This window comes from Lethenteron reissneri, chromosome 31, assembly GCF_015708825.2.
Source record: "Lethenteron reissneri isolate LAM-NWPU_2019-01 chromosome 31, ASM1570882v1, whole genome shotgun sequence".
Classification (NCBI taxonomy): domain Eukaryota; kingdom Metazoa; phylum Chordata; class Hyperoartia; order Petromyzontiformes; family Petromyzontidae; genus Lethenteron; species Lethenteron reissneri.
In genome coordinates, this window is record NC_083809.1 from 9,151,771 (window position 1) to 9,165,378 (window position 13,608).

The 13,608-nt window shown below is 56.8% G+C and overlaps 1 protein-coding gene across 1 annotated transcript; it reads right to left on the minus strand.

The window, feature by feature from the left end:
- Window positions 1-8,955: 8,955 nt before the first annotated feature.
- On the minus strand, window positions 8,956-13,608 carry LOC133349839 (uncharacterized). Its single transcript, XM_061563642.1, has 5 exons — window positions 13,509-13,608; window positions 11,979-12,079; window positions 10,803-10,949; window positions 10,398-10,570; window positions 8,956-9,709 (listed from the first exon to the last, which is right to left on the minus strand). Exons 1-5 carry the CDS (start codon window positions 13,581-13,583, stop codon window positions 9,564-9,566), a joined length of 642 nt encoding a protein of 213 aa, XP_061419626.1. The 5' UTR covers window positions 13,584-13,608; the 3' UTR covers window positions 8,956-9,563.

Here is a 13,608-nt window from a genome sequence, read left to right on the forward strand (position 1 = left end):
TTATCTCTCATTCCATCTCCCCTCCCTCCCCCAGCAGCAGCTCTCTCTGATGCCTCCCCCCCCCTCCTCCTCCTGCCCCACTTCCCCAGGTGTCGGGTTTCCGGCCACACGGCCTCCTCCGGCTGCGAGGGAGACGGGAGCCAGCGCAAGGCGAACTGGATCCGCGGCATGTGGATTCTGGATCAAGAGAGTCTGGATCAGGCGGATCTGGAGTCTGTATCAGGGGGATCTCGATTCTGAATCAGGCGGATCGGGAGTCTGGATCAGGCGGATCTGGAGTTTGTATCAGGTGGATCTGGAGGCTGGATCAGGCGGATCTGGAGGCTGGATCAGGCGGATCTGGAGTCTGGATCAGGCGGATCTGGAGTCTGGATCAGGCGGATCTGGAGTCTGGATCAGGCGGATCTGGAGTCTGGATCAGGCGGATCTGGAGTCTGGATCAGGCGGATCTGGAGTCTGTATCGGGCGGATCTGGAGTCTGGATCAGGTGGATCTGGAGTCTGTATCAGGCGGATCTGGAGTCTGTATCAGGCGGATCTGGAGTCTGGATCAGGCGGATCTGGAGTCTGTATCGGGCGGATCTGGAGTCTGGATCAGGCGGATTTGGATTCTGTATCAGGCGGATCTGGAGTCTGGATCAGGCGGATCTGGAGTCTGGATCAGGCGGATCTGGAGTCTGGATCAGGCGGATCTGGAGTCTGGATCGGGCGGATCTGGAGTCTGGATCAGGCGGATCTGGAGTCTGTATCGGGCGGATCTGGAGTCTGGATCAGGCGGATCTGGAGTCTGTATCGGGCGGATCTGGAGTCTGTATCAGGCGGATCTGGAGTCAGTATCAGGCGGATCTGGAGGCTGTATCAGGCGGATCTGGAGTCTGTATCAGGCGGATCTGGAGTCTGGATCAGGCGGATCTGGAGTCTGGATCGGGCGGATTTGGAATCTGGATCAGGCGGATCTGGAGTCTGGATCGGGCGGATCTGGAATCTGGATCGGGCGGATCTGGAGTCTGGATCGGGCGGATCTGGAGTCTGGATCGGGCGGATCTGGAGTCTGTATCAGGCGGATCTGGAGTCTGGATCGGGCGGATCTGGAGTCTGGATCGGGCGGATCTGGAATCTGGATCAGGCGGATCTGGAATCTGGATCAGGCGGATCTGGAGTCTGGATCGGGCGGATCTGGAGTCTGGATCGGGCGGATCTGGAGTCTGTATCAGGCGGATCTGAAATCTGGATCAGGCGGATCTGGAGTCTGTATCAGGCGGATCTGGAGTCTGTATCAGGCGGATCTGGATTCTGGGTCCGGAGGAAGCCAGGCTCGTGGAGAATGGATCGCGTCTCCTGCAACGACTGGGTGTTCACGTCAGCGTGCAGCAGAACGCGTGACGGCAGCTTGAGTGCGTATGGCAGACAAAGACACACAAAGACAAAGGCCGAATATGCATCTTGTACAGCAGCGTGCCAGCAGTGGGGAGCAGTGGTGGAGCGCTTAGCGCGACGCGCTACGAACCCGGCGACCAAGGATCGATTCCCGCTAACGGCCAGCACCAGTGACGATGATTTAAATGGGTCCTGGGTCTCCCCTCCGTCTCAAATGAGTACCTTGTGTGCTGTGTAAACATCGCCACTATTGATACGAAAGCGGCCGGGCGTGGTGCTGGCCACCCACCCCCTCGTGTGCCCGAGCCGGCCTTCACGGGGCGCTCCTCGCTAACAGCACTTGCCCCTACAGCGTGCTCGGGCTACACAAGGGGATCTTTGTGACAAAGCAACCCTCCGATGGTAACACCGAGGCGACATGGAACGACGTTGCCGGGACGTTGGGCAGAGACGGTGATCGAGAAGTTCGCACCAACGATGAGCCAGTGGCTGTACCCTTCCAGCCGGACCCATCCCGTGGGCCAGCCCGGCTGGAAGCCGCAACAATGAGTTCACAAACCTCATCTCTCCACGCACCCACGATCCTAAGCGTCGTTTGTAACGCTTCGTGGAGCTCCCTCCTCCACCTCCCTCCTGCTCATCCACGCGGTTGAATCCCCCCTCCTTGTTAAGTCCCAGACTGTTATTCACAATCACGCGTGTTTAGTAGCTTGCAGGGAGGCCTCACGGAGACTGACACAATCGTGTTTAGAAGCCGTCCTGCCAATGGGGCTCGCAGTGTTGGTGATCTGAACCGAGTGATTTGGAGGTAATTTTTGAACATTGGGGAGTGTTTGCCCAATGTCGGTTCCCGTGCGTTGTTGTGGCTCCATCGTCTGTGCTGGTTCACCCATGACCAGAGCTTGGGACACATGGACCTGGTCCCATAAGCCCCCGGCTCTCGCATAAACTGCGTTGCGACGTCATTTTATGCCTGTTGAAGGCGCTCGACACGTCGATCTGTTCCTCTCGACGAACTCTACACGATGAGCTCATCAAAGTTTCAAAGTTTTGTTTCTTCTGCGCATTCGTCCTCGCTGCTGAGCTTGTATGACGCGACGACAGAATGATCCGCGCCAGGCGGGTCGCGGCGTTGATGTGCGCGGTGAGACGGAGTCGCCAAAAGTAAATAAATTACGATTTTGACTTCCGTTTATTCGAGACCCCGGGTGTCCCGCCATGAGGTTCACAAACAGCAACGGCTCAATCAACTTCCAATTCACTAATTACTCAGGCGGCATCTCCGCTACTCTACGACTGCTTCATGTTGTTAGTTTGTTGACCTCCGATGAGCCGCACAGTTGGCTGCGCACGTTGTCGAAAGAAGTCCAACGTTCCGCAACAATCGCCTGGCTCACGAACCACCTCAATGTCACACGGCAGAGCCGCTGATGCCCCGCACCAGCGTGGGCCGTGGCCAGAGGTCGCAACCGGGTACCCGATACTCGTACCCTACCCCATATCCGGCTACCCGTACCCGGCCGGGTACGAGTACCCGTTTGCGACCCTGGTGCGGCCGGGTACGGGTAGGCCGTGAGTCACTGGTGAGTAACTGTTTGTCACTCATTTCCTTCAAGTTCCTAGAATCAACCCACCCGCGCCTGCAACATGGCTTCATCCCAGAGGTCGCAATCAGGTACCCGATACCCATACCCGGCCGGGTACGGGTAGGGTACGGGTTCGGCCGGGTACGGGTACCCGTTTGCGACCCTGGTGCGGCCGGGTACGGGTACTGGTAAGGAATCAAAACCCGTTTGCGACCTCTGGCCGTGGCCCAGAAGACGACCACGTGACTGCAGGATCTCCCGAGAGGAAATCCAAAATGTTCACGAACCCAAAACCCGGAGGGCACCACGAGCATTTCCCGTGCTGCGTTTAGCAACACAGTTACTTAGCACCTGCTAGGTAAGGCGATTAATCGGCTTGTAAATGCCCGGGGCCTCCGATAGGCCGATTCAGCATTAAATAAGTATCTGAGGTGAGGGGCCGTCCATAAATGACGTCACGCGATTTTGGACGATTTTTTACCCCGACCCTCGTCGTCACACGGCGTCACAAAAAGTCAGACCCCCCCCCCCTCAAATATGACGTCACAAAGCTCTGCCCCCCCTCCAAAACCATATTTCCATTTTGAAAATAAAACATGCTTCAAATCGCTTTAAACTAGTCATTGTAGTGCGTATTTGATGTGGCGAAGCACTCTGATGTTGTAGGAAAAAACATTTATAAAAAAAGTCTAATTAAGTAGAACGTGTTGTCTATATTAACACATTTCTCACACCCCCCCCCCCCTCGTCACACATCGTCACAAATATCTGACCCCCCCCCCATGTGCGTGACGTCATTTATGGACGGCCCCGATGATATTTCTTGGTGGGGTACCCTTTCCCGACGACCCTCACTGCAGCAGTCGTGGCGAGTGATGATCCACCACTCCCAGATCCACTCTCCATGTCGCTCGCTCAGTCTCCTCATCTCTCCTATCGCGATTGCTACCACGGTTCGGTTTCTGTGAACTTTATTCAGATTCCCCCACTCGTGATGAGGACTCTTTCCGTACCACTGTCCGCGTCGCCTCGTCCATCACCACGCGGTGTTCAACCACCACCACACTACATGTCACAGCAACTCACCCATTCACTTACCTACTCGTTAACTCACTCACCCGCTTGCTCACTCACTCACCACACTGCAGCTCACCCACTCACTCACTCACTCACGTGCTCATCCGCTCACCCACGTGCTCATCCGCTCACCCACTCACCACACTGCAGTTCACCCACTCACCCATTCACTTACCTACTCGTTAACTCAATCACCCACTCACCACACTGCAGCTCACCCGCTCACTCATTCACTTACCTACTCGTTAACTCACTCACCCGCTCGCTCACTCACTCACCCGCTCAATCACTCACCCATTCACTTACATACTCGTTAACTCACTCACTCACCCGCTCGCTCACTCACTCACTCACCACACTGCAGCTCACCCGCTCACCACACTGCAGCTCACCCGCTCACTCACTCACCCATTCACTTACATACTCATTAACTCACTCACCCGCTCACCCACTCACTCACTCACCCACTCACCCACTCAACACACTGCAGCTTATATCGTTTCTCAGCTTCTTCCCTCACTCTGTTCCACTCCGGAATCTCCTCCCATCATCGTCTCGTTCCCCAGACCTCTCATAACAACAATAACCTCGCTCCATTTGACAAACGCGTTACACGCTTTATCTGTTGCAACTTTAATACGAGTGCCGTTTGTTGCCGGCCGCTTGACGTTGTAAGGCATTTGCTCAGCAAACTGTCTGCAGAACAACAATCGGGGTATTCGCAACAGCATCCCTCCCTCCCCCTCCTCCATCAGTCTTGGAGTGGAAGAGGCTACATGCGGGACCCTTTGTCTGCGAGCAGGGAGCGGTGGCGCAGTGGTTAGCGCACGGCACAACGAACCCGGCGATCGAGACTTCACAATTCACACTCGCGACCAATAACGGTGGAAGCGAATCATAATTCCGAACCGGTTCTGGGCCTCCCGAAGGTCGACTCAGCCTTAGTACTCGATGCTGTTTATAATAAACATCAGCGCTCGGGGGAACAAAGACGGCCGGTTGTGAGGTTGGCCGGGCGTGAGGTTGGCCACCCCATAGCCTTCTCGTGCCACGTGCCGGCCTGAACAAGCGCTTGCCAACACCGTCTCGTGAAGGCGACACACCGAGGGGGCGATTCTTCGTCTGGAGCCGACGGCTCCTGCTGCTGCTGCTGCTACTCGCATTCCTGGCGCGCGTCAATTCCCCCAGCGGCACGTGCCGACTCATTTAGTTCCACGAGGAAAAACAAGCGTGACCCCCCCCTACCACCCACAACCCCCCACCCACACGTGCCCTCCCCCCACCCACCCACACGTGCCCCCCCCCCCTACCACCCACCCCCACCCACACGTGCCCTCCCCCCACCCACAACCCCCCTCTCCCACCCCGTCTACCCCACTGCGCGCCCACCCCCGCCCTCCCCAGGGCGGCGCCCCGGGCTAATGAAGCGGTCCCCTTCACCCTGTTGAGAAGTCATTAAGTGTGTAGCGCCGCTTTGTAGTGGCGGGACAATGCGGCCTCGCCGGCGGCGGCGGCTCCCCACCCCCAACCACCGCTACACCACCACCCCCAACCACCACCACCACCCCCAACCACCGCTACACCACCACCACCCCCAACCACCACTCCCAACCACCGCTACACCACCACCACCACCACCCCCAACCACCACCAACCCCCAACCACCACCACCCCAACCACCACCACCACCACCCCCAACCACCGCTACACCACCACCACCCCACCCACCGCTACACCACCCCCCACCCCCAACCACCCCAACCACCACCACCACCACCCCCAACCACCGCTACACCACTCCCACCACCCCCAACCACCGCTACACCACCACCACCCCCACCCACCGCTACACCACCCCCACCCCCAACCACCCCAACCACCACCACCACCACCCCCAACCACCGCTACACCACTCCCACCACCCCCAACCACCGCTACACCACCACCCCCACCGCTACACCACCACCACCACCCCCAACCACCGCTACACCACCACCCCCACCCCAACCACCGCTACACCACCACCCCCACCCCCAACCACCGCTACACCACCACCACCCACCCCCAACCACCGCTACACCACCACCCCCACCCCCAACCACCGCTACACCACCACCCCCACCCCAACCACCGCTACACCACCACCCCAACCACCGCTACACCACCACCCCCAACCACCGCTACACCACCACCCCCACCCCAACCACCGCTACACCACCACCCACCCCCAACCACCGCTACACCACCACCCACCCCCAACCACCGCTACACCACCACCCCCACCCCCAACCACCGCTACACCACCACCCCCACCGCTACACCACCACCCCCAACCACCGCTACACCACCACCCCCACCCCAACCACCGCTACACCACCACCCACCCCCAACCACCGCTACACCACCCACCACCACCCCCACCCACCGCTACACCACCACCCCCACCCCACCCACCGCTACACCACCACCACCCCCACCACAACCACCGCTACACCACCACCCCCACCACAACCACCGCTACACCACCACCACCCCCACCACAACCACCGCTACACCACCCACCACCACCCCCACCCACCGCTACACCACCACCCCCACCCCACCCACCGCTACACCACCACCACCCCCACCACAACCACCGCTACACCACCCACCACCACCCCCACCCACCGCTACACCACCACCCCCACCCCACCCACCGCTACACCACCACCCCCACTACAACCACCGCTACACCACCACCCCCAACCACTGCTACACCACCCCCCCCACTAGGCAGACGCGCGATCCGATTCTAATGTCGCGCTCCCATTGGCGAATCGATCTTCGACTTTCTTTGTGGCGTCTCTGTACCGTGGTCCGTCTCGTTTGTATTGTTCTGTCTCGTTTGTATTGTTCTGTCTCGTTTGTATTGTTTCGACTCGTTTGTATTGTTCCGTCTCGTTTGTATTGTTCTGACTCGTTTGTATTGTTCTGTCTCGTTTGTATTGTTCTGTCTCGTTTGTATTGTTCTGTCTCGTTTGTATTGTTGTCTCGTTTGTATTGTCTGTCTCGTTTGTATTGTTCTGACTCGTTTGTAATGTTTGTCTCGTTTGTATTGTTGTCTCGTTTGTATTGTTCTGACTCGTTTGTATTGTTCTGACTCGTTTGTGTTGTTTGTCTCGTTAGTATTGTTCTGTCTCGTTTGTATTGTCCATCTCGTCTGCATTGGTCCAGCTCTATGGGCCTCAGTGCTGTTGGCAGTGAGCCCTGTTTATTCAAGGAGAGCTCAGTGCCAAGCATCAGAAGAAGGTGCCCACACTCAACAACGCTCTCCTGCATCAACAACTCTTATCAGTTATTCGGGCAAAATCTTTAACAAATCTATTGTGCAATTGTGTTGTGGGTATAACACCCGAGGTCTTCAGAATCAGTAACCCAACCCTCACCAAACAGCCCACCAGCCAGTCAGCCCCCACCACCAACCTTACGAACCAGCTACTGCCGCTAGTTCAAGCACCAACTCTAACCTTACCAACCACGAGTAGTGCCCCAAAATAGCCAGCCACTAGAACTGGCGCTCACAACAACTGTACACTTACTAACTCTCAAACCAACCACCCACCAGCCTTCTAGCCAATAATACGAGCCCTCACTATGACCCAAACCCACTAACTAGAAACAGCTTTACCGCCTGCCCCTAGCACTAACCCACTAGCACCAGCTTTACCACTGACCCTACCCCACTAGCACCAGCTTTACCACTGACCCTACCCCACTAGCACCAGCTTTACCACTGACCCTACCCCACTAGCACCAGCTTTACCACTGACCCTACCCCACTAGCACCAGCTTTACCACTGACCCTAACCCACTAGCACCAGCTTTACCACTGACCCTAACCCACTAGCACCAGCTTTACCACTGACCCTACCGCTACCTCACTAGCACCAGCTTTACCACTGACCCTAACCCACTAGCACCAGCTTTACCACTGACACTAACCCACTAGCACTAGCTTTACCACTGACCCTAACCCACTAGCACCAGCTTTACCACTGACACTAACCCACTAGCACCAGCTTTACCGCTGACCCTACCCCTAACCCACTAGCACCAGCTTTACCACTGACCCTACCGCTACCCCACTAGCACCAGCTTTACCACTGACCCTACCCCACTAGCACTAGCTTTACCGCTGACCCTACCCCTAACCCACTAGCACCAGCTTTACCACTGACCCTAACCCACTAGCACCAGCTTTACCGCTGACCCTACCCCTAACCCACTAGCACCAGCTTTACCACTGACCCTACCTCTAACCCACTAGCACCAGCTTTACCACTGACCCTAACCCACTAGCACCAGCTTTACCACTGACCCTAACCCACTAGCACCAGCTTTACCACTGACCCTACCCCTAACCCACTAGCACCAGCTTTACCACTGACCCTACCCCTAACCCACTAGCACCAGCTTTACCACTGACCCTACCACTACCCCACTAGCACCAGCTTTACCGCTGACACTACCACTACCCCACTAGCACCAGCTTTACCACTGACCCTAACCCACTAGCACCAGCTTTACCACTGACCCTACCCCTAACCCACTAGCACCAGCTTTACCACTGACCCTACCCCTAACCCACTAGCACTGGCTTTACCACTGACCCTACCCCACTAGCACCAGCTTTACCACTGACCCTAACCCACTAGCACCAGCTTTACCACTGACCCTACCCCTAACCCACTAGCACCAGCTTTACCACTGACCCTACCCCTAACCCACTAGCACTAGCTTTACCACTGACCCTACCCCTAACCCACTAGCACCAGCTTTACCACTGACCCTACCCCTAACCCACTAGCACTAGCTTTACCACTGACCCTACCCCTAACCCACTAGCACCAGCTTTACCACTGACCCTACCCCTAACCCACTAGCACCAGCTTTACCACTGATCCTGCCCCTACCCCACTAGCACCAGCTTTACCACTGACCCTAACCCCTACCTCTGGGCGCCTAACCTGGGCTCGCATTGTCGGCTGACGACAACGCTGGGGGAACAGCGCCCCCTGCTGGAGACTCCGAGAGCACGGCCACTTCCCCCAGTTCCACACACTGACAAAGTTCCCCCATGTCGCCTTCACAGATTGTTGGGGCAAGTACTGTTAGCACTTACTCATGCTGAGCTGCTCCCTAAGGGTTGCCACCTGTCCTTCTTTGTCCCAAGACCGTCCTCTTGTTGAGGCAGGCAGCTGCCATCCGGAGAAAGCTGTAAGTATCTTCCTGGGATCATTAAAAGTCCTGGATCCTTTCAGTTGTGTAATAACAACTAAAAACTGTTCAAGGCGATGCGTTCACATGTAGATCTCCGCTCTGTTGTTATTATTCTCACAAAAGGTCCTGGGTTTTTTGTTGTTGAGCTTCTATGGTGGCCTCTGTCTCATGAGCCCATCCCTCCTAGGGTCCCCATGGCCACCACTCACTCGTGCTGGACTTCCCGGCCCCACCCCGGGACTCCCGGCCCCTCCGCGAGGCCTCATGAAGAGTGGATGGCGGCGATGTCGGAGAGAAGGCCGCTGGCCCGGACATGCGCGTCCAGACGCCGGTCGGCCTCGGCGCGTGACAGGGCGAGGCCCAGCGACGGCTGCCGCTGCTTCGACCTGCTGCCAAGCTTGCTGTGCGCTGAGCAGCACGGCACCGCAGCACACGGAGCACGGGCAGACGCACACACACACAAGGAGAGAGTCACAAAGACAAATATCCCCCGTATAGCCTTAACAGACTGTTGGGGGAAGTGCTGTTAGCGAGCACCTATGAAGGACGGAACGGCACACGAGGGGGTGGGTGGCCAGCACCACACCCGACCGCCTTTGTCTCCCCAGTGGCGATGTTTACACACCGCACACCAGGTACTGATTTGAGGCTGAATCGACCTAAGGGAGATCCATGACCGGTTCAGATAATCGCCACTAGTGTTGGCCATGAGCGAGAATCCAACTCGGGTAGCCGGGTTCGTAGCGCAGTGCGTCAACTGCGACACTACCGCTCTCACACACACACACACAACACACACACACTAGCACACACACACACACAACACACACACACTAACACACACAAACACAACACACACACACTAGCACACACACACTAGCACACACACAACACACACACAACACACACACTAGCACACACAACACACACACTAGCACACACACACTAGCACACACACACACACACTAGCACACACACACACTAGCACACACACACACACACTAGCACACACATGGGTGTAAAAACCACAGGCGCAGACGAAGCAACGGGTTCGTGATTTGACCTGCGACCCCCGAATCGTGGCGGCTCGGCTCACCGCGGTTGAACTGTGCCTCCGCGCTGCGCGCCTCCGCCCTCGCCGCCTCCACCTGCTCCTCTAACGCCTCCAGCTCCTCCGCCCGGGCTCGCCGCTGGTCCCGCAGGCGCGCCGTCTCCTCCTGCAGGCGCAGCTCCATGCGCGAGAGCTCCCGCCTGCTCGCCTCCAACTCCCTGCGAGCGCCGGATGGACGGACGGGCGGGCGGGCGTACGCAGTGTTTACTCAGTCGTAATGTTTTTTATTTAGTCATGATGGTTGTAATGATGGTGATGATGCGGGTGGTGATGGCGTGGTGATGAGTGTGTGATGATGAGGTCAATTAATGGTGAAGATAGGTGTGATGATGATGCTGATGATGATGCTGGTGATGAGTGAGGTGAAGGGGGGGAGTGTAGGAGGGTCACCGGTGACTGGACGTCTCCCCGCCGTCCAACTCCCGGAGTTTCCTCTCCGCCTCTTCCACGACCTTCGCCGACTCCGTGTCCAACAACACCGAGTCCACCTGCTGCAGCATGGGCCACACGGCCACGATCCTATTTCTCTCCAGCTTCCTGCACCCCGCACATCACCCCGCACGTCACCCCTCACCTCACCCCGCACGTCACCCCGCACGTCACCCCGCACGTCACCCCGCACGTCACCCCGCACGTCACCCCGCACGTCACCCCGCACGTCACCCCGCACGTCACCCCTCACGTCACCCCTCACGTCACCCACACGTCACCCCTCACGTCACCCCTCATGTCACCCCGCAGAACACCCGCACACACAGTACGACACCCCACACGTCACACTACACACACTGCACTGAGCCGACACGGTCCAGCACCTGGCGACCCCTGTACCCGGCCAGGGGGATGGAACTGGGGTTTGGAGCCGCGACGATTGGTCAATTGGGCTGAGCGAATGTAGAATTGAAGCGACTCCTTTTTTGTGTTCGATTACCCGGGCCTCTTTAAAAACAGCGGCCGCCCCGAAACCCTTCCTCACGAAGGCGGGAAACCCACCAACGATGGACGGTGACACGGCCTAGCGGTGGCAGGTTCGCCGCTCGATGTGGAGATTCACGGTTTCGATCGCATAGGCGGCCACGGTTAACATTAATAACACCACCACGCGCCGTCTGCTTTGCTCCCAGCAGACGTTAAAGATCCTGTGACGTAATTCGCAAGAGTAGGCCATCGTCTGCCGGCATAATGGTTGAATCTTTCCAAAATTTGAAACGTTACACCGCAATTTACTCAACGTGGATCATGCACAGCAGCAGCAATCATCGCTCCCTACTGTGAAAACTTGGCAGAAGTCTCCTGAAAATGAGCAATGAGGTGCAAGTGAGGCTTTCCTGGCTAAAGGAACAGAATAATAAGTATTAATACGATGACTGTGGTGGCTACGATGCTTGCCATGATGGATACATATTGTTTGTGAGCTGTTTTGGAGTGTTAGGCCTCATGTAGCTACATCCACCCCTGAGCTTCATCCACCCCTGAGCTTCATCCACCCCTGAGCTGCATCCACCCCTGAGCCGTATCCACCCCCAGCCCGCAGGTTCCCCACCCCTCGAGTGGGGAGACACTCACTTCAGGCTGAGCAAGTCCTCCAGTTGCTTGATGTCCGGCTGCAGTTCCTGAATGGCCTCCTTCTCCTCATGCACCTTCTCCTTCATGGCACTCACCATGGCCTGGAAAGAGCTCAAATCACACACAGTGACATCATCACACAGTGACATCACACACAGTGACATCACAGTTACATCATCACGCAGTGACATCACCACACAGTGACATCACCACACAGTGACATCATCACACAGTGACATCACCACACAGTGACATTATCACACAGTGACATTATCACACAGTGACATCATCGCACAGTGACATCACACAGTGACATCACCACACAGTGACATCACCACACAGTGACATCATCACACAGTGACATCACACAGTGACATCACACAGTGACATCATCACACAGTGACACTCACAGTGACATCACACAGTGACATCACCACACAGTGACATCATCACGCAGTGACATCATCACCACGGTGACATCATCACCACAGTGACATCACCAGTGACATCACCACAGTGGCATCATCACACAGTGACATCACCACGCAGTGACATCATCACCACCGTGACATCATCACCACAGTGACATCACCACAGTGACATCATCACAGTGACATCACCACAGTGGCATCACCACACAGTGACATCATCACACAGTGACATCACCACACAGTGACATCACACAGTGACATCACCACAGTGACATCATCACGCAGTGACATCATCACGCAGTGATATCACCAAGCAGTGACATCATCACGCAGTGACATCACCAAGCAGTGACATCACGCAGTGACATCACCAAGCAGTGACATCACCAAGCAGTGACATCACCACGCAGTGACATCACCAAGCAGTGACATCACGCAGTGACATCACCACGCAGTGACACCACCACGCAGTGACACCACCACGCAGTGACATCACCACACAGTGACATCACCACGCAGTGACATCACCACACAGTGACATCACACAGTGACATCACCACAGTGACATCATCACGCAGTGACATCATCACGCAGTGATATCACCAAGTAGTGACATCATCACGCAGTGACATCACCAAGCAGTGACATCACGCAGTGACATCACCAAGCAGTGACATCACCACGCAGTGACATCACCACGCAGTGACATCACCACGCAGTGACATCACCACACTACGTCAGACGGGTACATCAGCTGAGAGAGAGAGAGACGCAAACTTAGTCTCATCACCCGTGGGTTGCCCTCTCTCTCAGCACATCTCGGAAGCTCAGCAGAGGCTGTGCGGGCAGACACTGCGTAACAGGTGCTATCGGCTGGCGGGGCTACGTTGTTGACAGCACAGGATGGTGCAGTTGTACTCTACTTCCATGCCTCCCAACAACCGGTGCTGACCGGCGTGGTGAAGTTATGGTCAAGTTAGCCCGCGTGACCCGAGCGTGTCGCAGCGAGTGAGGGCCTCATCCAGCAGTGGATGAATCACGCGGAGAGAGCGAGAGGAGGAGGAGGGGGTAGGGGGGGTGAGGGGGGTCTCGCTCTCACCGCCGTCTCGTCGAAGCTCCGATTCGTCCCCTCGTCCCCGTCTCGCGGCGACTCGCGATGGCGTCTCGCCGCCATCGCAGCCGCAACTTTCCCGCGCAAA